At 38.7% G+C, this 25,556-nt stretch overlaps 1 protein-coding gene across 20 annotated transcripts in view; it reads right to left on the bottom strand.

The window, feature by feature from the left end:
• Window positions 1–25,556, bottom strand: part of FAM161A (FAM161 centrosomal protein A) — a 71,155-nt gene that overhangs the window by 41,043 nt on the left and 4,556 nt on the right. For 5 of the 20 annotated variants that reach the window (XR_012003574.1, XR_012003573.1, XR_012003575.1 and 2 more), the window contains exons 2-7: window positions 24,445–24,558; window positions 18,034–18,269; window positions 14,768–15,934; window positions 14,241–14,408; window positions 12,500–12,599; window positions 5,667–5,821 (exon numbers count right to left, since the gene is read on the bottom strand). Coding sequence is in view for 9 of the 20 variants with exons in the window: in XM_072768514.1 (XP_072624615.1) it covers window positions 5,667–5,821; window positions 12,500–12,599; window positions 14,241–14,408; window positions 14,768–15,934; window positions 18,034–18,269; window positions 24,445–24,558 (1,940 nt within the window). In the remaining 11 variants the exon portion in view is untranslated. Of the gene's footprint in view, window positions 1–4,645; window positions 5,221–5,666; window positions 5,839–6,373; window positions 6,543–8,853; window positions 9,034–12,148; window positions 12,368–12,499; window positions 12,600–14,240; window positions 14,409–14,767; window positions 15,935–18,033; window positions 18,270–24,444; window positions 24,559–25,556 lie in introns of those variants that run through there. The other 15 variants (XM_072768515.1, XM_072768519.1, XR_012003577.1 and 12 more) reach the window with 14 other exon arrangements.

A 25,556-nucleotide genomic window follows, 5' to 3' on the forward strand; every position in this document is an offset into this window, starting at 1 on the left:
AATAAATAAGGTAAAAATAACTAGAGTAAGTAGATATTCTAAATGTTAATATATCTGCTTTCATAATTAGGACATCTTATAGGGGATCCTTTGGTGGCTCAGCGGTTTAGCGCCTACCTTCAGCCTAGGGCATAATCCTGGAGACCCAGGATCGAGTCCCACGTCAGGCTCCCTGCATGGAGCCTGCTTCTCCCTCTGCCTGTGTCTCTGCCTCTCTCTCTGTGTCTCTCTCATGAATAAATAAATAATATCTTTAAAAAAAAGGACATCTTATAAACCATGGTTTTATTTTTTCATTTATTTGATCTATAGTAGTTGCTAAACAAACTCTGAATATTGAGATTTTTTTGAAGTAGAATTTTTGTTAAAAGAATTTATGTATGTATGTATGTATGTATGTATGTATGTATGTATGTAGGGGTAGAGCATAGAGGGAGAGGCAGACGGAGCAGCAGACCCTGCTAAGCAGGGAGCCCAACACAGGACTCTATCTCAGGACCCTGAGATCATGACCTGAGCCAAAGGCAGCTGCTTTAACTGACTGAGCCACCTGGATTCCTTTAAAAGTAGAATTTTAAAAACATAATGTATATTGTTTTTTTTTCCTCTGTAAAAACAAATTTTAAAAATTTATGTTATTCCTTTTCTACAAAAAAAAAAAAAAAAAAAAAAGTTATTCCTTTTCTAAAGGCCAATACAGATAAATAAGCCAACCACAGGCCACATCAGCACAACTTATAAGCTATAAGAACTGAGAATGCCTAGAGCATTTAAGACAAAGTAATCATTTTCTTTAGACTATAATATATTGATAAACCTTTATTGACCAAAACTTCATTTCACGTCCTTGTTTCCTTCTAAAACAATCACTAAGAGCACACATCTACACACAGGCATATGATGGTTGAGAAGGGTAAAAAAAAAATTTTTTTAACAGGCAATATTTTAAGGCTTACAATTTTTATTGACTCGTTCTAAATATTGAAGTCTTTGCTACCCTCAAATTATTAGAAATAACTTAAAAATATTGCCCATGAAAATGCCTTTGAGGCATAGGAATTGTTTTATTACGTAGACTAAATAAATGGAATAAAAGTAATTTCTAAAATTTTCTATCATATACATACATATACCTGTGGGTGCATATGCGTATACGTAGTATATATTGTATGTATACTATATATTACATGAATATAAAAATTTAGTATATATAAGTATGTTAAAGTTATTATTATTATTTTTTAAAGACTTTATTTATTCATGATATACACAAAGAGAGAGAGAGAGAGAAGCAGGCTCCATGCAGGGAGCCAGACGTGGGACTCAATCCCGGGAATCCAGGATCACACCCTGGGCCGAAGGCAGGAGCTAAACCGCTGAGCCCCCCAGGGATTCCCCATGTTAAAGTTATTAAGTGTGTGTATATATATAGAGAGAGATAGAGAATCACTTAATCCTCCATTACCCAGATGATTTCTTCTTAAGAAGTATTTGTTTGAGGGATCCCTCAAACCACATGAGGGTGGCTCAGCGGTTTAGCTCCTGCCTTCAGCCCAGGGCGTGATCCCGGAGTCCCTGGATTGAGTCCCTGGATCGAGTCCCCCATCGGGCTCCCTGCATAGAGCCTGCTTCTCCCTCTGCCTCTGCCTCTTTCTCTCTGTGTCTCTCATGAATAAATAAGTAAAATCTTTAAGAAAAAAGAAAGAAGTGTTTGAGGCTACTGGGTGATCCAGTAATATTTCCTTATTTAAGGGGAAAAGAGTATAACCTTATTCTTGATACTAGTCTAATTATGAATAACAGACAATCCCATAAATGAAAATAATTGTGGAGCAAATTCTGATGATACAAATGCCCATTTTCAGTTACTTACCACCTGAAAATTGTATTTGATTTAATCTTTAAGACTGACTTCTGCCCATCACTGTGTAATACCACATGCTAAAGAAATCTTTCGGCTATCAATTTGAGATCTTCTAAATGAAAAATTGTGATTTTTGCATAGAGAGATTTGAAACTGCTGGTGTCTTTTAAGTTCGGCTCTGAGGTTACCAGATCACTGTCTTTAAAAAAGTGGCTTGGGGAGTGCCTGGGTGGCTCAGCTGGTTAAGCGTCTGACTTTGGCTTAGGTCATGATCTTGGGGTCCTAGGATCTAGGCCCACATGGGGCTCTGTGCTCAGGCGGGAGCTACTTCTCCCTCCGCCTCCCCACTTCCCCCAACTCATGCTCTCTTTCTAATAAATAAATGAAATATTTTTTTAAAAAGTGGATCAGACTTTTTTTTCAGAGATATGTATTTATTTATTTGAGAGAGAGAGAGAGAGCACGAGTCAGGAGGGAGGGGCAGTGGGAGAAGAATAGAATCTCAAGCAAAGTCCCTGGTGAGCGTGGAGTCCTACGTTGGGCTTGATCCCATGACTCTGAGATCATGACCTGAGCCAAGTGAGCCACCCAACTGCCCCCAAACATTATTTATAATACAATATTTAAATCCCTTTATATCTCACTGAAATACAAGATGTTTAAAGTTTCTTCAGGAATATTCTGTCTTCTGATGCTATCATTTGAATAGCCTAGTTTCCAAAGAGTTTTCCCCATACATTATATCATCCAATCCTTCCTACAGCCACCCAAATAGGTACAACTCCTATTTTTAAAGAGAAAACTGAACAATGGTCCTGAAACCAAGTCTTACACTATCTCCATGAAACCAAGAAGCGACAGAATGAAGAGCAAATCCTTGGAACCAAGTCATGTTTTAAATATTACAATTTGTGAATTATGTTTCACAGGTTTTCAATAAATTAGAAGAGAGATGATTTTAGGGGCACCTGGGTGGCTCAGTTGGTTCAGCGTCTGCCTTCAGCCCGGGTCGTTATCCCAGGGTCCTGGGATCAAGCCCTGCATGGGGCTCCCTACTCAGCAGGGAGTCTGCTTCTCCCTCTGCCCCTCCCCTCGCTCGTGCTCTCTCAAAATAAATAAAATTAAATCTCTAAAAAAAAAAAAAAAAAAAAGGAAATGTTTTTAATCCCATGTGTACTTATTTTGAAATAATTATAATAAAAACCAAATTCATCTATTTACTCATCCAAGCCTTTATTAAGTACCTACCATATGCACAGTCCTGTGCAAAATATTAAAGGAATAATACAAAGATGAATTTTAAAATGGTGCCAACTGGGCAGCCCGGGTGGCTCAGCGGTTTAGTGCCGCCTTCAGCCCAGGGCATGATCCTGGAGTCCCAGGATTGAGTCCCACGTTGGGCTCCCTGCATGGAGCCTGCTTCTCCCTCTGCCTGTGTCTGTGCCTCTCTCTTTTTTTTTTTTAATTTTTATTTATTTATGACAGTCACACACAGAGAGAGAGAGAGAGAGAGAGAGAGAGGCAGAGACACAGGCAGAGGGAGAAGCAGGCTCCATGCACCGGGAGCCTGACGTGGGATTCGATCCCGGGTCTCCAGGATCGTGCCCTGGGCCAAAGGCAGGCGCCAAACCGCTGCGCCACCCAGGGATCCCTGTGCCTCTCTCTTTCTGTATGTCTCTCATGAATAAATAAATAAAATCTTTTAAAAAATAAAATAAAATAAAATAGTGTCAACTCTCAAAGAGTTTACAATCTAATTATAGTGACAAATAGTGTTAACATAAACTGTGGGAAGGAATTACAAGTAAACATGTGACCTTGAGAAAAATCACCTTATTTCTTCATTTAAAGCATAAATTTTCAGTTGGGAAACATTGTTATTATATATATATACTTTAATTAGTTCATTCTCATTAAAGGAGATTGTTTTTAGAAAATAAAATGTCAAAAAAAAGAAACGAAAAGAAAATGTCTTACCCTATCATATGTTTATGTCTGGTTTTAATTTTTAAAACAAACATTTGCTTAAATAATAAAAATGATAGATTCATACAAATTACCATCATGCACATAAAGACAAAATACATCCAAAATAATGTATAAAAACTTGAGCACAACTGGGCATAGTATTAATGAGTTAAATCTGAATTACTTTGGAGATTTGCTTTGGACAAGTTATTATGCACAATTCCATCATATATACAACAGAGTTGATATTTACCCCCAATTAAGATAATTCAGATGCTTATAATTATTTCTGTCATAATACACAAGGTTAAAAAAATCTGGTATAAAAACTTTTCTAAAAAAATAAAAAATAAAAAAAATAAAAATAAAAACTTTTCTAGGGATGCCTGGGGGGGGTGGGGGGGCGCTCAGCAGTTGAGCCTCTGCCTTCAGCCCAGGGCGTGATCCTGGTGTCCCAGGATTAAGTCTCACATCGGGCTCCCTGCATGGAGCCTGCTTCTCCCTATGCCTGTGTCTCTCTATCTGTCTCTCGTGAATAAATAAATAAAATCTTTAAAAAATTTTTTTTCTAATTTACATATAAAAAATAATGTGGAGTAAAACTAGGGATAAAAAGAAAAAGTCACGATAGTATGGAAAATTTAACAACCAACAGTGCAGAAATGAACACGAATTTCTAAGTACCTATTTTTTTCTATATTTTATTACTTAAAAAAAAATGGCTCAGATAAGAAACTTAAAATACCCAGTAAAACAAGTATGAGAATTAATTTTGTGAGACGTATTGCAGAGGAAAAGAATGAGCAAATAGTATAATTTTAAAATATTTATTGATTCAGACTTCCCACAAACATTTTTTCAAATCACCAAAAGCCAGTACTTCTTTCTGCTCTCAATGCCAAGCCATTTTTTCCCATTCAAATAAGGAAGTAGCAAATATGTTCAGAACTAATCAGTTTATGATGACAGCTATGATTCTCAAATGCTTTTTTAAAAATACAAGTAAGGTCAAAGTTGCAAATCATACATAGTGATTAAAAAACCTGAACAGGCAAAGCCTTACTCCAACTGACCCAACAACAATTCGGTTGGATTTGGCCTTTCCAGGCTACAGATGACTTTGCTCAAGAGCCTTGTACAGGTTGGAGGGCTCTCACTGATGCTGTTCCCACCATAAGCACGGATGCTAATGCCAGGGGCTGCCATCGACAGCGCGGGCACAGACAGGAGACATCCTGCTCATTCCCTCTTACTCCTTAACAGATTTCTCTTCTCCACTCTCTTCATCAGTTTCCTCTTTTTCCTTGTAAGAATCCTGGCTGTTCGTATCAATAAAATGATTTTCTTCCCCACTCGCTCTTTCTTCTACATTTTCTTCTTCATCAAAGCTGGAGGAAGAAATTTATCAATCTTTCAAAGGAAAAATGATTTGGTCTAAAGGTCAACCAACGCTTTGCAACGTATATCATCATGGAGTCAGTCTTCCTCAAGGGCATGAGCTCTGATTTACCAAGACAGCTCTATAAAAGTGCTAATTGAGAACTAATCTATTTCAAACCTTGTTTGGCTCTGTAAGCTTCATTTGAAAGCATCTTATTATTTTCATCATTTATGTCAGTCAGAAATTTAAATTATTCTGCTTTAAAAAACAAGATACTTCATCACCACATAATATTTTCAATGTGCCAAGTGTTAAAATACCAATGTTTTACAACAGTTCACATGTATTGTGTTAGGTTAAAAGATCTTTTAAAGATATAGGACAGAATTTATTCTTTCCAGCAAGTAAGAATTTTTCCAAAGGTAAACCATTTAGATGTCCTATATATGTTACCTTTCTTTATCTTCAGTGAAATTCTTCATCTCTTGATTGCTGAAGTACTCAAATACTTTTCCACTTTGGCCTTTCTTTGAAACAAACTCATCAGATAGTCCTAATGCTTTTAGGGTGTTAGAATAACGCTTTTCTGCTGCCATTCTTGCATTTTTCTATAGGAAAGACAAACCTTTTTAGAGGAGAACAAAAGACTTTAAATTTTCATTAAAAATGTATGGGTTAAAAGCTCCAGTATTAGAAATTAAATCTAATAATCACAGTTGACTCAAAGTAAGCAAACCTTCTGACCAGCAATCCCACTCCCCAGCATATACCCAGAGGAACTCCTACATATGTACCCCAGAAGACGTGTACAAAAACGCTCAGGAAAGTACTACTTTTAACAACCCCAAACTGGAAACAACCCAAATATCTCTCAACAATAGGATTGATAAATAATGGTCTATTCACACAACGGAGTAAAATAAAGCAATGACAATAAATGAATTCTATCGTACACGACAGTATGGATGGATCTCATGAACACAGTACTAAGCAAAAGAAGCTAAAGACAAGAGAATACACATAGAATGAATGACTCATTTACCTAAAGTCCCCAAAAGGGCAAAACTAAACCATACTGTGTAGGATGGTAAAACTGCAAAACACAAAAATAATAACAAAAACCAGGAAATGCTTATCTCAAAAATTAGAATGGTGCCTACCTCTAGGGAAGAGGGAGAGGGTTTTGATCTGGTAAGGGTGCACAGGGTTTCTGGGGTGCTGGTGATGTTCTGTTGTTAACCTAGGTAGTAGCCACGTGACCTATATTCTTTACATTATATCTGTTTTATATACTTTTTAAAAATATACTTTTATGACTGTTCAAGGAATCTGGAAAAACAAGGAAGAAAATAAGTTTGCGATAGTTGTCAGAGGGTTCTTCCATTTTATGTACCTACTGGAACTTTTAGTCTTTAAATGCCAGATCTCTAATCCATCAAAGATGATAATATCATCAATGTGGTTATCTTTACTCTGGAGAAATCAATGGATACAGCAAAAAGAACAAGAATTTAGAACTGAGTCCAAATCTCCAGAATGTTATTTCCTGGCCTTAGGACCTGTGGAGACCCTCTCAGACCTAAAGCAGGTCAGGAGTCATCACAGTTCCTGAGACCACAGGAACTCTTGTGACCTTTCAAGGTCACAAAATGCCTGGGGTTCACTAGGGCCTCAGCTTTGGTCACCCTTTACCTTCCATGAGTGGATATGAACTAGTATAGGGCCAAGAGTTGCCATGTGGACCTCCAGCTAAGGTAACTAGGATGGGCCAGCTCCAGTGCACCGATGGCATCCCATATTGGAAAGGGTGTGGGAGATCACCCAGTCTCACCCCCATACTTAACAAATAAGGACGGGGCACCTGGGTGGCTCAGTTGTTAAGCGTCTGCCTTCAGCTCAGATCGTCATCCTGGAGTCCCGGGATCGAGTCCCACATCAGACTCCCTGCATGGAGCCTGCTTCTCCCTCTGCCTGTGTCTCTGCCTCTCTCTCTCTGTCTCTCATGAATAAATAAACAAAATCTTAAAAAAAGAAACAAAAAAAAAGTAAACTAGAACACTCCCTCCACCCCCAGTAAGGTTGAGCAGTTTGCTTAAGGTCACAAGGACAGTGAATGGTAGAACCAAGGCTCTTGACCATTTCCTGGGTCTTTTCCATTTCACCATGCTGCTCTCTCTAAGTAGTAGTGCTCATCCTGGAGTTTGAAGGTAGCTTAAACCTGACTTCAGCAATGCAAGTGTCAGATATCTATTTGCTTAACCTAGGGACTCCAGCATACTGAGGGACCACGGCATCTAGTGTTCCATGAGGGAAATAAAGACTGATTACAATGGATAAGCTACCACCAGTGGTTTCTGTGATGCTCTGGAAAACTGAAAACGTACCCAAACTGTTGCTAAAATGCACCTGCTATAAAATACAACAATATTTAGAAAAGTTAATAAAATGCATCCAGAGGCTATGAACACCAACACACAGGCCTTGAAGAACCGAAAGTCATGGCTAAGTGAGAAGATAAGAACTATGCCCCAAAGACTGTAGAGTAGAATAAAGAAAACCCAAATAACTCTTAATCCATTAAAAACATTTTATACTCTGATAAAAGCAAGTTAAATATAAAAGAGATTAAAATAATATCAAAGCCGGTACTCATTAACTCTTCATTTGAATTTGGTTCAGAATTTAGAATCTACTCAGTCAGTAAACCTTGTGATTTCCAAGAAACAGGACAACATAGTTTGTTCTGTCCTGGCTGGTAAGCTTACTCTTCTAGAGAACAACTCAACAGCAGCAAGACCACAATTAGCGCTAATACATGGATAATGTATAAAGTTGTGAGTGGATTTATTAAATAACAGCTGTTAATTAGCAGCAATAGTCACAGCAAAACAGACTGCAAGAAAAAAATGCACTAATTTATGTTAACAAAACCAAAGCAATGGTGAGTCACTGCCAGTCACTCTATATATAGAATTAATTACCTTTTAATATTTTTTTATTTTTATTTTTATTTATTTATGATAGTCACAGAGAGAGAGAGAGGCAGAGACATAGGCAGAAGGAGAAGCAGGCTCCATGCACCGGGAGCCCGACATGGGACTCGATCCCGGGTCTCCAGGATCGTGCCCTGGGCCAAAGGCAGGTGCCAAACCGCTGCGCCACCCAGGGATCCCCACCTTTTAATATTTTATATCAAGGTGAGTAGTGCATAACTATTCTTAATTGAAATAAACATTTCCTCCTTGCATTTCACCATGCAAAAGAATTGTACAGACTACAAGATAAAAGGAACAATGAAAATAACTATGATTATTTTATTTTACTATCAAAGACTGCAAAAACCAAAACAGAACAAAACAAAAAACAAGTGTTGCTTCTTCTGAAAACCAAAATAATGTACAATGATTAAAGTTTGTCTACAGTCAGTGCCCTCATTTGAAGGGGAAAAATATTTATTTTATAATCATAAGTTTCATTTACAGTAATTATTTCATTTATTTAATTACTGAGTACTTATTTTGTAAAAAGCCCTCATGAGAGGTAGTGGGTGTATATGGAAAGAGAACAGTGTTTTTGGATAAAAGGAACAGCAGAGATAAGAGCCAAAAGTGGCAGAAGTAGAATCAGCTATGAAACTAACCTGTTTTCAACATGCAAAATTTCTTTATGGCTTTAATTTCACACACACTACTTATTTTGCCTCACTTTCTCTTGTGCTTAGAAGCAGTGGGAATTCACAGCATGGCACAACAGCTTACTCATGCTGAGACTCATCACTATCAAAGACTGCAAAAAACAGTGCTCTCAGCCCAGGTTAATCCTAGAAAAAAAAATGAGAGGTCATTACCTGGCTAATTTGATCCTAACATTTCAGTTTTGGTTCAACAAATGTTTATTAACATCTCCTCTGTGCCAGAGGATATCCTAGGTGGTGGGTGCTAGGAATACAAAGATTTGACCACAACCTTTAAAAGTAACTAGCTAGAAGGGAAGAGAGATCCTGAAACATATCATTTCCACACAATATAGCAGGAGCAAAGACAAAGGTATGCAGAGGTTAATAAAAAAACACAGAAATGGGCACCCAATTCAACCCAGGAAGCAATTCAAGTAATTTTATAAGAATACTTGAAAGATCAGTATGAAAAAAAGGAAGAGGCTCTAACAGTGTTCAGAAAAAGCATGGATAAAGAAGTTTGGAACTTGTAGTCTAGTATGGTCTGAAAGTAAAGGGTGGTCATGGTGAGGGGGCAGGGGGTGTGTTGGGGTTGATGAACAAAGAGGTTAACAGGAATCAGAATGTAGAGGATTCTATACACCAGGCTAAGAGTCATGGAGTCACCTTCTGGGAGAGAGCAGGACAGCTTAGTCTTAATTGTTTGGAAGCAGACTGACTTGGGTCCAATCCTAGTTCCATTACTAACTATAAACCTTACTAGTTACTTACCTTCTTTGAACTTCAGTTTTTTCCTCTGTAATATAAGAATACCCACTTTGTAGTATTTGAAGAAGACAGTGATAAGACCTTTTGATATTTTTCATTGAAAATGAGAATGAGTAGAATCCGTGAAAATGGATGATTGTCACTAATATCAGAGGTTATGTTCTACCTCCCAGGGTAACATTTTGACAAGGGAACAGGAATGGCAAAGTGAAGATATGATGGGTGGCTTTGCAAAGAACAAGGCCAGAAAACTAGTCAAATCACTACAATAACTCAGAGAAGAGATAACAGAGGTTTCATGTAGCATTTCATCATTGAGAATGGAGAAAGGCAGATCCAAAAATTATTTAGGAAGAAAATTTGTCAGGTCTCTCAGTGGCAAGTGAAAGAGGGAGGAAAAGTAGTTACCAGTCCCCAAAACTGTGGCCCAACAAAAGTAGGAAATCAAAGAGGAAGATCTAGTTTGAGGCAAGATGGATGTAAGATGTCTATGGGAAATCTGTGTAGATATAACTACCAGACAAACAACCTGCAGTCAGGAGCTGGAAATAACTACTTTGAGCTAGAAGTCAATCCCTTTCTGCTACGTAATTCACAACAGTTTATGATGATTTTTCCCTTTAAAATTGAAACTAAGAAATTAAAAAAAGAAACCCACTCCTTAAAATGAAAAGCATTATATAAAATTATTTCCAAATCTGTAAGTAAACGGGTCCCATAACTTTGAGATATTATAAATGTAAATTCACCTATAAAACGTGCCCCTGTCCTCAGTGTTTCATTGAGAAGGGCAGTCCTATAATGCTGGCAGGAAGCTCCAAATGCAACAGCTTTTACAAGGTTACAACACAGCACCTGTAACCTCCAGTGAGTCTGTCGATCGTTAAGCTATGCCACCCATAAGAACACCTCCTTTGTGAGTACAAAGGAGAAGATGATGTGAGATGTGAAATGGACAGATATCTCTTAGGGGGAGACTGTAAAACTGAGTATAAATATAGTAAAATTAAAAAAATATATAGTAAAATCAGAACTCACTGTCCATAGGACCAAATTATTTTTCCAATGAAAAGAAAGTCCTTTTGGTAATTGTAGATAAGAATGAAAATTATAGACTCACTTAAAAAAACTGATCAACAAAATGAAAAGGGAACCTACTAGATGGAGAAAATATTTGCAAATGATATGTCTGATAAGGGGTTAGTATGCAAAATATATAAAGAACTCATAAAAGTCCTAGCAAAAAAACAAATAATCCAATTTAAAGGATCTGAACAGATATTTTTCCAAAGAAAATATTCAAATGGCCAACAGGTACATGAAAAGGTGCTCAACATCACTAATCATCAGGGATATGCAAATCAAAACCACAATGAGGTATCACCTCACACTTGCTAGAATGGCTAATATCAAAAAGACAAGAGATAACAAATGCTGGTGAGGATATGGAGAAAAGGGAGTTCTTGTGCACTGTTGGTAGGAATGTAAATTAGTACAGCCACCCTGGAAAACAGTATGGAGGTTCCTCAAAAAATTAAAAACAGAAATATAATACAATACAGCAACATCCAACTTCTGTGTATTTATCTAAAGGAAAAATAATCACTATGTTGAAGTGCTATCTGCACCCCCACATTCATTGCAGCATTATTTACAATGGCCAAGGCATGGAAACAACTTAAGTGTCCATCAAAAGATGAATGGGTAAAGAAAATGGTGTATATGTGCAACAGAATACTATTCAGCCATAAAAAAGGAAATCCTGCCATATGCAACAATATGCAACAAGATTGTAGCTCTTAAAGGCTTTGAGGCCTTTATGCTTAGTGAAGTAAGTCAGACAGAGGAAGACAAATACTTTATGATCTCACTTACATGTAGAATCTAAAAACAAAAACAAAACAAAGTCATAGAAAAATAGATCAGATTTGTGGTTACCAGGGGAATTGGAGGAAGATGGTCAAAGCTATAAACCTCTAAGTATAAGAAAAATAAGTACTGGGAATGCAACGTACAACATGATGACTGTAGTTAACACCACTGTATGGCATATTTGAAAACTGCTAAGAGAGTAAATCCTAAAAGTTTGGTTAACTATATGAGGTGAGGATTATTAACTAAATTTACAGTAGTTACTGTTTCACCATACATCTATGTCAAGTCACATGCTGTACATCTTAAATTTACACAGTGCTCTAAGTCATATATCTCAATGAATCTGAAAAAACAAAACAAAACCTGGCAGAAATAGATCTGATTCCAATTAGCATTTTGTTTCATTTTTTAATTCTTCAAAGACTTCCAAGTAGTATCATGAAGATTCGCCTTAATATATGGCTAAATTGGTACTGAAAAAAAAAAAAAAGATCAGCCATGAAGAATAGGTTGTGAAATTATTATTTTGAATATGACTGCAGTAGCAGCGTGTTCTTTATCAAGCTAACATGCCTCCTCAACAAGATTTGATGCTCAGATTTAAGCAAAAACTTACTTGACTGATTTGATGAAGCTGTCACAGAAACAATAATATGTCTCAATAAATTATATAACATATAGGGATCCCTGGGTGGTGCAGTGGTTTGGCGCCTGCCTTTGGCCCAGGGAGGGATCCTGGAGACCCGGGATCGAATCCCACGTCGGGCTCCCGGTGCATGGAGCCTGCTTCTCCCTCTGCCTATGTCTCTGCCTCTCTCTCTCTCTCTGTGTGTGACTATCATAAATAAATAAAAATTAAAAATATATATATATAACATATAAGAAAAATGGACTGTAAGTTAGGCGTTAGAGATGTATTAAAAAAAAAAAAAGCTGATTGTAGCTCTTAAATTCCAACAAACACAACCTGAGCAACTCTTTCAAACAGTAGCGGCCTGTTTTTTAATTTTTCTTCTCTTTCTTCTAGTTCTTGTTGGTATTCTCTCATCCTTTCCTTTTCACTCTTTCTAAAATCAAATAAAAGGAAGGGAATTTTAAAAAGAAATAATAATTTGCACATACAACATTTAGCTTAGATGACAAATCAGAAATTAAATTATGAGCATGGCTTACAATTTACCACAATACCTTTCCTAGACTGGTAAATTTTTATGAAATGCAGAATAAAATGCTTTACACTGGCCTGAAGAGATGAATAAAGGCCCTCTTAACTCAATTTTAAGTGCAGAAAACCAAGAAAACTTAGTCCAAATTAGATATCTTCTCCTTAAGGAATTTCTTCTGAAAAAAAGATCTTGCTTTTCTCTTTTTCCCCTAAACAAGATCTTCTATAGGTGGGTGGCAAAGTTAATTAAATGAGAGCAGGTCAGGGGAAAATGAGGAGTAAGGGAATAGAACATATAGAGAAAAAGGAACCAAAATACCAAGTTCACAGTAAATGTACTTACTCTTTGGGCAAAATCCTATAATGAATAAAATATGATATTTTATATAAAATAACATGTAAAACATACTAACTCTACCAAGATAATAAGATTACATGGATTAGAGAAAAGAATTGTACTACAGAATGATACTTATGATTAATTTATACACAAAATTGGTATTAGGAAAAATCCAGTTTACTTTCTTGGGGTGGATAGTATTTTTCTAAAAAATTCTGCTCAAGTTTATCAAATTAAGTTCCCTGTATTATTGAATTACACTGATATACATTACATGGAATATAAACATAATATACATTATAAAGAAATATAATTGCTATATTAAAAAGGAATACCAATAATAAGTAAAAACCAATATATAGATTGGGGGGTACTTATAAATCAGATTAAAAATTAATAAATCATATTACTTATCAGCTTTGGGGGAGATATTTTCCTACTTAAACATGAACATTTTTTACATAAAAATGTTCCTCTGGAACACTGGTTTTCAAACTTTGTATTGCAGAATTCCAGTGTTCTGTGAAGGGGTTCTGCAAATATTTTTATTTATTTATATTTTATTATATCAAAACTCCAAGAATTGCAACACACACCACTAAACACACACGTGTTAACTGACATATCACATAACTGATGTTAATTAACATCAATGTGTTAATTTGTGATCTCAAATTTCATGCACCTTAGAACAAAGCTCTTCAACAGACCTATTTATTGAACAATATTCTGAGATTACACAGCAAGCTATTAAACGAGAGCTTTATCTGTAGGAGTCAAGATTTTTCAGTGTTAACTATACTGGAATTAAAATACAAAACTTAAAAAGAAGATTTTTCTCAATATCGTTACAGTGCAACCAAAAGTAGCATAAGGAAGGGATGCCCGGCTGGCGCAATCAGTAGAGCATAGGACACTTGGTCTCAGATCATGTCACGTTTGGCCCCACAATGGGCATGGAGTCTACTTAAAAATAATAGTATAGAGTAAAAAAAAGGTTAGATACTGACATAAGATTACAACTATTAACTATGGCCACGATATAAAACATTTCTGCTCAGCAACATGGTTTTAGGGTCCTCACCATGAGGTGAGGTGAGTGAGTTTGAGTGTGTGTGTGTGTGTGTGTGTGTGCACATTGAGTGTAAGTAATTGATAGCAACTTGAATCCAGAAACTAAACTACTAAATTCTTTTAGGATACCTGAGAGATTTGACTCTGGATTTAGACATCTGAGCTAAACTTTGATGGGAGTCATAAGCTTTAGCCCGGATTGTCAGGAGTTTCTGCAATTCTTTCATTCTTTGCTTCTGCTTAGTTAGGATCCGATTTCTCTCTTCTTCCAACATTTTCTTTTCCTCAAGTGATCTCCTGAGGGCAACAAACTAAGGCTTAATTCACTTTAAGCCAGTAAGAATGTTGTTCAGCAAAGATTTAACACAGGAAAATTCAAGCGTTGAAACTAAAGGCAACCTTTTGAGAAGGCTTTGACTTGTGAAATTGGAAATCAACAGGCTGACTAACCTTTTCTATCCCAAAGATTGGAAATGGAAAATATACTCATTTCTTAGAAGTACATCCTCTGGCAAAATGCTCTATATTATCTACCAAAAATATGTTGCCAAATATAATTTCTTCATATTTTCAAATTGACTGACATAAAATCAATATGGCTACAAACACTGTTTTAGCAACCATGGGTCAGCTAGTGCTATATTCTAGTCGTTTACCTTGTGGCTTGTTCTCTCCCTCTGGAAGACACTGTGGGCATTGGAGGGGGGCAGTTACAAGGCACAGGCTTTGCACTTGCACTTCTTCCTGGTGACTTGTTTCTTGGAGACAGAAAAGACCGTGTTTCTTTTGAATGTTCCTCATCTGCTGCAATGTCTGCCAAAATTTTCTCTCTTTTAGTGGATGCAGTGGAGGCTGCGTGAAGATTGGGTGGTTTATGGGAGGCTGGGAGTTTTGAACACTTCTGTTCTGAGAGGTGTTTCTGGTATCCCTCAGGAAGCTTTTCAAAATCAGCAATCTGGCATCTAAACTTGTGTGTACACTTCAGTCTTTCAGGCTGCTCAGGACGCTTGAGCTTCCTTGGAGCACAACTTTTGTGACCTGACCTAGAAGGTAAAGGGGATGGATTCTGCAAGAGCTCTTGGGCTTTCAGCTGTGTCATAATGTCTCTATAGAGCTCCTCTTCTTTTAACTTCTCTTTGGTAGCTGAGCCATAAGTAGATCGAGGCACAGGTCTGGCCTTAAATCGATTTGTTTTCTTTTTAGACTTAAACAAGTCTCTCAGCTTCTTTTCCCGGATTGCTTGCTTCTGTTCCTCTCTTGCAATGAACTTAAATGGCTTTTGTGAGGCCAGAAGAGCTTCTTTGTTCTTTTCCTTCAAACGCTTTCTGCGGTCTTCATTTTGCTTGACTAGGTCATGATAAAGGGGGAAAAAGACAAATGCAGGAACTGGAGTGGCTCGGAATTTTTTCTTACACTCTGATTCTTCTTCTTGTTTTTTGAGCAGTTGGTGTACCATTTCAATATCTGATTTTGATTTCATGTTCTCTTCTTTCTTCCTCTGTTCCCTAATCATCATCTGAAAAGGCTCAGGAACCGTAATCTTTGGCACCCATTCTCTTGGTTTCTTCTTTGTTTTTTCAACGGCTGGGAAGTAAGCATCTTCACACCGAATATAATCTTCAACAGAAAAGTTTGTCCACATGTTGTTGATGAGCTCTTTTGCGTAGCTCATCACTACCCTCTTTTTCTCAGGATACTCTTTTTCTAAGTTGGGCAACTCATCTTCAGAGGAAGACATAATCAAGGAGGAAGACGGCCCTAAATCAGGCTCTGAAGATGTCATTAATGAGATAGGGTGATAAGAGTTCTTTTCTGATTCAGACCTAAATAAGAATAATAATTAAGTTACACTCTCAGTTGCATGTGACCAAATATAAAAATTAAGAACTATAAGATCAAGGTATTATCAGTCAGAAGGCAGGAGCTGGATACATAAAGCTTATAATTATCACTTTTATTTAGAATAGAGGTAAGAGATCCTCTAATTTAACTCCCTCATTTTACAGGGGAACTGAGACAGCAGTGGCTCCTTGTGGCTAATGTCTATTAAATCCTCCACATATTTCTCAGAGTCACCATCTTAAAACATACATCTAGTCATGTCATTCCCCTTCTTGAAACTCTTCTATGATTTGCCATTGTAACAGAGTCAAGTCTAGATCATAAAGCCCCTTCAAGACTAGCCTCTGGCCACCTTTCCTGTTTCACCTCTAGCCTCTTTCGCCCTCCAGTTACTAATCTTAAGTCATATCCAATCACATGAAGCTCCTCACATATACCATGATCTCTCATACTACCATGCCTCTGCACATGTGGTTTCTGTTGCCTAGAAGCCCACTCCTTGCTTCCTGCATCTGTACAGCTACTCCTCCTTTAATACTGAACTTGGATATGACAGTTCTATAGAAAATTCCTGCCTGTGTCCCTCTACCAACACCATGACATGATCAATTGCTGCTTCTTCTGTCTCCATAACTCTGTTACATCATGCTGTATTGCAATTTTTGGTTCTCAGCTAGTCTTTGAGCTCCTTAAGGTCATGTTGATTTGTGACTCCTCTGTGCCCAGGCAACAACTGGAGATGGACAATTAGCACTGATGAACTGGATGAATTAAGGGACTTGCCTCCAGTTTCAAAATAAGAGAGTTCATAGCAGAAATAGGTCTAGAAATTACAGACTATTTTGAAAACCTGAATAAGATTTATGTCTTAGTCCTGAACTGTGTGTGTATGTATATTTGTATATATATGTATGTGTGTGTGTATGTATGACTTATTTATTTACTTTTTTGAGTAAGAGAAGCAGGAAAGTTTATTAAAGCAAAAAGTAGGGACACCTGGGTAGCTCAGCAGTTGAGCGTCTGCCTTTGGCTCAGGGCATGCTCCTGGAGTCCTGAGATCGAGTCCCACATCGGGCTCCCTGCATAGAGCCTGCTTCTCTCTCTGCCTATGTCTCTGCCTCTCTTTCTCTATGTCTGTCATGAATAATTATATAAAATCTTTAAAAAAATCACTTAAAAATAAAATAAGGCAAAAAGTACACCTTGAGATACAATGGTGGGTGCTCTCGAGAGAGAGCTGTATCTATACTTTATATTTTTAATGAGTTCATGTTTTTTTGTTTTGTTTCTTAAACTTAGCATGGCGCCCAACATGGGGCTTGAACTCACAATTCTGAGATCAAGAGCTGCGTTGAAATCAAGAGTCAGATGCTTAACTAACCCAGGTACCACCGAGGTACCCGTGAGTTCATGTTAATCCACATAATGTAAAGGGCTTTTAAAATTAAATTTTAATATTTTCACTTAAAAACGGCCCAGCCTGGCTGGCTCAGTCATTATTAGAACATGCAACTCCTGAACTCCAGGCTGTAAGTTCAAGCTCCATGTTGGGTGTAGAGATTACTTAAAAATAAAATCTTTAAAAAATAAAAATAAAAATAAATTAAAATGGCCCAGACTAAATATTTTGACAGATACCTACAGTTCTATGAGTGGCAGGTCAGAGAAAAAAGACTAAATGACCACCAAATGATCCTAAAAACAAGAAGCCATTGGTGGATAAGCCATTACACATTTTTTTTTAAGATTTTATTTATTTATTCATGAGAGACACAGAGATAGATAGAAAGAGAGAGACAGGCAGAGACAGAGACAGAGGGAGAAGCAGGCTCCATGCAGGGAGTCCGACGTGGGACTAGATCCCAGGTCTCCAGGATCATGCCCTGGGCCAAAGGCAGTGCTAAACCACTGAGCCACCCGGGCTGCCCCCATTACACATTTTAAATAAAATCTAACCTCCGTATATCATTAAAAGTACAAAAGGATAGTTGAGAGAAAACATTCTGAAATACTTCAGTTCTGCATATTTAAGTATACATTTTATTTTACAGCCCACAAATAATGTTATGTACAAACTTACCTGGAAGAGACACTAGAAGCTTCTTCTCTGATGATCACTGGCTGAACTTTTAAATTTAATTTATTCTGGTACATTTTCTCTAACTTTGCCATAGTTTCCAAGTGGGCAGCTTTCAGCTCTTCTAGTTTCCTAAAATACTCTTCATTAGAGTGGCAAATATCAGAAAAGTCCACAAAGTCCTCATTGCTTATTTGTGTTTGTTCATCTACCTCAGAAATGTTGGTGTTAAAATCAGCCTGGTAGGAGGAAAAAAAATCTGTTAAATGGTGTTTAGAACTGAAGACAAATTAAACTGACACCAATTCCCAATGCTGCTTCTTAAAGTGTATGCTTAATTAGATTATGTTACTTGTGGGTACCTACATATAATGGATTATAAGTTACTTGTGGACTATGTACATTTTCCCTTAATGATATTTTATTAGGAATGAGTGATGGGGCACCTGGGTGGCTCAGTCAGTTGAATCCAACTCTTGATTTCCATTTCAGTTATGATCCTGGGGTCATGGGATCAGCCTAAGTCAGGCGCTCTGCTCAGCAGGGAGCATGCTTGCAATTCTCTCTCCCTCTGCCCCTCCCCCTTTTGCTAAAATAAATTAATACTAAAAAAAAAAAAAAAAAAAAAAAGAATGAGAGAGAGAGACATCAGGAAATAAATGCTATTTAACTAATTTTATAAAGAATGGTTAAATTCCCAGATCATATACTAACCCGTAACAGGATAGAACCAAACCACCCTTTATAAAGAGCCTCTCTCTGAGTTATAAGTTTTAACTGAGATGAAGAAAAACATTCTTTCTGCTGCAAACCAACCAAACACAGCGCAATATCCAGCCCTAGCAGGCCTTCTGCAGCGTGGGCCCCAAGGGCGTGCCCTTGGAGAGAAGACAGGGAGAAAAAGAAGTCAGGGAAATGGGAGAATGGGGACAGGAGAAGGGAGGGAACAAATTTCTCATTGGTTCACCAAGGAGATACCTCAGGAGGGAATAGGAGGGTGTGAAAGGGGGTAGGAGGGACCATCAGAACAGCCACTTCTGGGGCAATAAGAGCAACAGCTCCCATGGGTGACAGACTTTGGGAGTGACGAGAACAAGAGTGGTACAGTATAATAACCACAGAGTGGAGTGCAGCTATGCTACATATAGGTCATCCCTAGAAGGGTCTATCTTCCTCCCCCATTCCTTTCACAGTGTTTTTTTTTTTTTTTTTTTTTAAGATTTTATTTATTTATTCATGAGAGACAGAGAGAGAGAGAGAGGCAGAGACACAGGCAGGGGGAGAAGCAGACTCCCCACAGGAAGCCCGATGCAGGACTCGATCCCGGAACTCCAGGATCAAAACCTTGGGCTGAAGGGAGGCGCCCCACCACTGAGCTACCCAGGCGTCCCTCAAAGTTCTTTAATTGAAGCAGCTAACGTGGTAAAATTGCATTTTCTCCATAAATAAGAATTTTTAATATTTTCTCAGTTGAGAAACAGTTGAAGTTATTTATGATGGTATGCATAAAAGGCTGCTGACCATGGTTTTAAATTTAACTTAGTGCCTGAAAGACTTAAAATGAAGAAAGCATATTTGCCATAGAAAATTATAGATATATAACAATCTGATAAGACTCTAGGAAATAAAATTGAGTACCTTTCTCCCAACAGGAAAATTCAGAACATCAATTGTATACAAATAGTTATAGGTATGTTTTTTTTTTTTTTTTAATGGACTAAAAACAGTGTATAAGAAGCCAGTGTTGTACCACTTGGGGTAACTTAAAAAAAGTGAAATGGGGTGTCTCAGTTGGTGTCTGCCTTCAGGTTAGGTCATGATCCCAGGGTCCTGGGATCGAGTCCCACATCAAGGCCTGTATCCCTGCCCAGCCTGCTTCTCCCTCTCCCCTGCTTGTGCTCTTGCTTTCTCTCTCTAAAATAAATACATAAAATCTAAAAACAAAAAAAGAAGAAGAAGAAGAAGAAGAAGAAGAAGAAGAAGAAGGAGAAAACAAGTTTTTCTCAAAAGAACTGGTATGCGAAAATTTATTACCAACAAATTTATGTCTCAAAGGAAATTTATGTATGTCCTACAACTCAAGTCAGAGAAGTTTCTGATGTCTTCTGCTGTTTCTGTATGTGCTCCTCATCATTACTTTTTTAGTCGTGGAGCTTAGTTCTTAGATGAGAGCTTTGTTAACTTCTTCATTCATTAAATATTCAGAGATGCCCAGCATTCAGCTGGCTCCTGATACAGATCAGATAAAAATTCCACCTTCCAGAAGCTTCCAGCTAGTTTAGAACAGGTACATAACTCAGCAGCAGGCTTTAAATGAGACGGAACTCCTGACTCCTGTCCACAAACTGCTCCCAGCTGTTCTGAAGAGGGAGACAGACGAGTGACCATATATGTCACGATATAAGACACCATGAAAACTCATAGAAAGAATGCCTAACTCTGACTAGGGAGGGAAAAAAAAGGTAGAATTTGTAGAGGTGAGCCAGACTGAAGGCATAAGGATGGGTGAGGACAGAGTGTGCCAAATCAAGGGAGCAGGGAAAAACAGAGACATGTGAGGCAGAGTGTTAGAACATTCATCATGATGTCACCTCCTGACAATGCAACTTGCAGGTAGTATGATCTCAAGCAAACTGAGGCTCAAAGGAGGCAGGTGACCCACCTGCAGTTGCACAGCTAGTAAGTAGCAGAGCTGGTACTCAATTTCAAATCCGTTGTGCTCCAAAGGCACACCACACTCCTCCCAAGGGCAGGGGGGTTTTTAAGCCACAAGTGGAATGAACAGGCATTATGTGCTCAGAGGGAGGTAGTCTGAGTGGCAGTGGGGAGCAGGGTATAAGGAGCCCAGATGAGGGTGGGAAACAAGGTGAAAAAGAGAAGTCAGGAGCCACCAAAAGCCCAGGTGGCCAGGCCATAGCCAATAGGAGCCTTGAAGAATGTGACCAGAGGACTGACATATTAATGCTCAGAAGGAGTCTTCTTGTAGCGAGTAGGAGGGAATGAAGGAAGGCAAGGTTGACAGTAGTTAATGGGCTACAGCAAAGGCCCGAGTTAGAGATATTAAGGGCAAAATGAAGGGGGCAGCACCAGGGACAAAAGAAAGGAGGCTGCCTTGAGAGATTGAGGAGGCTGAAGTATCAACTTGACAATGGTCTGGCTGTGGGCAAGAAAGTAAAAAGATTTCTGTCTGGAGTGCTGTCTGTCTAGGTAGATGGTGGTGCTGCCATTCATCGATACAGGGGATACAGCAGAAAAGAGTGTTTTAGGGAAAGGAAACTAATCTCTGTCTTAGACACACTAAGTTTCAGGGATTAGTCAGGCAGCCAGGTGGTCAGAACTCTGGGAGGTAAATATATCTGGAGAGCTGCTAATAAGGCTGGGCTGGAGAGGGAGATATGGCAGGTACCAGGGCACACAGAAGTGACAGGTGCAGCTTTGGATGTGGATAGGGTTGCCCAGGGAGAGGGGAACAATGAGAGACGAGAACCTGAGGATGGAAATGCTGGCAAACACCAACATTTAATAAGCAGGGAGAGGAGGACTGATATGAAAGAGAAAGTGGTCACATCAGATACAAAGACCAAGTGATAAGAGTATTCAAACCAAAGGAGCTTTAGCTTGGTTTGAGTTTGGAAGATAAAGGAAGGCTGCCTGGAGGAGGTAATGTCCGAGATGAGTCAAAGAATGGAAGAATCTGGAGGGTCAAAGAGAGTGTAGGGGAAAAAGGCAAAGGGTACTCCGGACAAACTTCCAGATGTATTTAAATGACATGAGTAAAAGCAGCAAGGGCGGACAGTAGAGTGGGGAGCAAGGTGCACAAAGTTGAAGGCTAAGAGCAGAGTAAAAGGCATAGAGCAATTTTGAGGAGCAGTTGCCATTTCTCATCTAACTACTGGCTCCCAACCACTGGCTGGTCACCTGGTTTCAGTTCCCTTATAACCCTTCAATAAGAAGCACTCGGATGGAAGTTAAATACCTTTTCAGTTTGGAGCGCTGTCCTGCCTTGGGAGAAGGATTACAGGCGTGGGGTCGGAATTCTCATTCGAGCCTAGGTTCTGCACTCCTTAGCCATGTGACATGGGCATTTACCTTCTGAACATTAATTTTATGACACATAAGGTAGGTGCCAGGTGTATGTTATTGTCTTGTGGCTCCCACACCTCCCTTCTATACCCTGTTCTGTGATGCTGGGGATGGGACTCCAAAGAGGGTTTCTGCTTTGCCAGCTGCTCCCCACTATATTCGCCAAAAGTAAGATTAGAGGGAAACTGCAAGGCTGGAGGAGGAAGGGACTGTATTCCTTTCTGTTAGTTCTCCATCTGCTTGAGCCTCCCCGACACCGGTTCTTCCCCTGGGCAGCAGCAGTAGTTCATCCTAGTAGCAGTAGTTGATTCCAGTTTGCAGTTTTTCCAATGCTTACAGCATTAGCAAAATCACCTCAGGACCTCACTTGCCGTTCCCCCTCCCTGAGATGCTGTTCTTCTAGATATCGGCATGGCCCACTTGCTCACTCCTTCAGGTCTTAATGAAATGCCATCTTCTCAACAAAGACTTCACTGTCTACTGTATTTGAAATTACAACGTCCCTCCCCACGCATTGTCAGCCTCCCTTTTCTGGTCTTTTTTCCTTTTAAAGTCAGTTCTTTATTTTTTAAAAGATTTTATTTATTTAAGAGAGAGAGAATGTGCACACACATGGGGGGGGGGTGGCAGAGGGAGAGGGAGAAGCGGACTCCTCGCTGAGCAGGGAGCCCAATGTGGGGCTTGATCTCAGGACCCTGAGATCATGACCTGAGCCGAAGGCAGACACTCCTGACTGAGCCACCCAGGTGCCCCTCTGTTTTATTTTTTTCATAAGTACTCACCCCAACTGACATCCTACATGACTTTATTTGTGTCTTATGTGCCTGCCCCTACCAATGGCAGATACTCAAGAAATATTTGTCGGATGAATGAATATAAGCTTAAAAAAAAAATACTAAGTTTCCATAGAGGGAAGAAGACAGGTATTCCCTCAAAAAGGACTGAATCATTTGAAGAAAAACTGGCTGCCCTAAAGAGCTATGTTTAGGTATTAAGGGCTTATTTTCCAAAAACTACAATTAAAACCAGGAGGACATTCCGAGAACTGTTTTTGGCAAAAGCACACATGCATTCTTCATTCATTCTCTTAGAACATCCCTTAAAAGGAGGCCTTATAACAATCATTTTCACAAAAAGGCTAAAATTTATTTGGACCTGGAAAAAGTGTTTGAAAAAGTTATAGAAGGATGAGTAGCTTCTAACTTAGGCACTGACTTTTGCAAAGTATCCATTCCATTTCAGCTTAATACTTTAAATTTTTCAGATAAACTGATCTCACAGTGTTTTATCTGAAACAGGTGAATGGTTTATAAGCAGCTTCCAATTCTAATGCCATCTTTAATTGTATCCTCACAAAGGAAAATATTTAGTAAATCAAATAACCTAGGTCAAAGACATTATATCCTAAGAACTTAACACAGTACTCTTTCCCTTTAATCGTTCAGCTCTCTATGGAATGTTGTATATGCAGCCACCAGATTAGAGGATAATCTTCCCTAGACTGGCTTGACCCATTTAGATAATGACTCCCTCTGGTACATGTTGATTCATTAGTAACCAGCACTCATAATTATTTGTGTTATAGTGTATCTAGTATCATCTGAAGTTCTAGAATTTTTATTTAAAATTTTTTTTGCATTGAAAGGATTTCTAATGAAAAAGGTAGATTTACATATACTAACATGGGTAAACCCCCAATAAATGTTAAGAGAAGATGCAAGCTGCAGAATATGTGTATGTGTGTGTGTATATATATATATACACACACACACATTTTTAATGTGACCATATATTAACATATTATGTACACAGGAAACAGGAAAAAGTCCAGAAGACTATATATCATTTTCAAAACAGTGGCTACCAATGGTGTATGGGGGGGTAGAGGCGGGGTATCAGATTTTTTTTGCAGGGAGAGGTCTAAAAGGTCCTATGCCTTATTTGTAGCATTTGAAGGTTTTTGTTTTTGTTTTTGTTTTTTTTATTTATGATAGTCACAAACAGAGAGAGAGAGAGAGAGAGGCAGAGACACAGGCAGAGGGAGAAACAGGCTCCATGCACTGGGAGCCCGACATGGGATTCGATCCCGGGTCTCTAGGATCGCGCCCTGGGCCAAAGGCAGGCGCCAAACTGCTGTGCCACCCAGGGATCCCAGCATTTGAAGGTTTTTAAGATTTTATTTTTAAGTACTCTCTACACCCAACATGAGGCTCGAACTCACAACCCCGAGATCAAGAGTCACATGCCCCAATGACTGAGCCAGCCAGGTGCCCTTGTAACATTTGAAAATTTAAAGGGGATCCCTGGGTGGCTCAGCGGTTTGGAGCCTACCTTTGGCCCAGGGCGCGATCCTGGAGTCCTGGGATCGAGTCCCACGTCGGGCTTCTGGCATGGAGCCTGCTTCTCCCTCCTCCTGTGTCTCTGCCTCTTTCTTTCTCTCTGTGTCTATCATAAATAAAAATAAATAAATAAATCTTAAAAAAGAAAGAAAGAAAATTTAAAAAGAGAATATATTTATATTATTTTCACAATTAAAATGTAACTTATAAACATAAAAAGAGGGGTGGTTAGGCATCCGGCTCTTGGTCTCAGCTCTGGTCTTGATCTCAAGGTTAAGTTCAAGACCTGTGTTGGGCTCCACACTGGGTGTGGAGCCTACTTGAAAATAGATTAATTTAATTTAACTTAAAAATAAATAAAAAGAATGTTTGTGAATATTAATACTAAATTTAAAATTGCACAATTTCTGGGGTGCCTGGGTGGCTCAGTTGATTGAGCATCTGTCTTGATTTTGGCTCTGGTCATGACCTCAGGGTCATGGATTCGAGTCCTATGCCAGATTCCTAGCTCAGCGCAGAGCTGGCTTCAGATTCAGATTCTCTCCCTCCCTCTGCCTCTCCCTTCACTCTCTCTCTCAAATAAATCAATAAATCTTAGGGGAAAAAAAAGAAAAAAGGAACTTGCCACATCCCCCAAAAAACTGAACAATTTTCAATGGATACTTGGTCTGCCTAGCACCTCCCTTATTCCTTCTGGAAGGTGGCTCTCACATTCCCCCAGCAATACTTCTTACCTTTCCTTTGCTCATTTACCTGCTCCCACACTCATCCCCCAACTGCCTATAACTCTTCTATTTTTTTTTAATATTTTATTTATTTATTCATGAGAGAGACAGAGAGAGGCAGAGACACAGGCAGAGGGAGAAGCAGACCTCATGCAAGGAGCCTGATATGGGACTCAATCCCAGGACTCCGGGATCACGCCCTGAGCCGAAAAGGCAGATGTTCAACCACTGAGCCACCCAGGCATCCCTAACTCTTCTATTTCTTTAAGAAAACAGAAATCTTCAGAGGGAAGTTCACTATCTTCCCATCTACAAAACTGCCCACTTTTGTGCTCCTTTTCTCCTTCCCTTCTGTTTCAAAGATGAAATATCCCTCTCT

Source organism: Canis lupus, chromosome 11, assembly GCF_048164855.1.
Source record: "Canis lupus baileyi chromosome 11, mCanLup2.hap1, whole genome shotgun sequence".
Taxonomy (NCBI): Eukaryota; Metazoa; Chordata; class Mammalia; order Carnivora; family Canidae; genus Canis; species Canis lupus.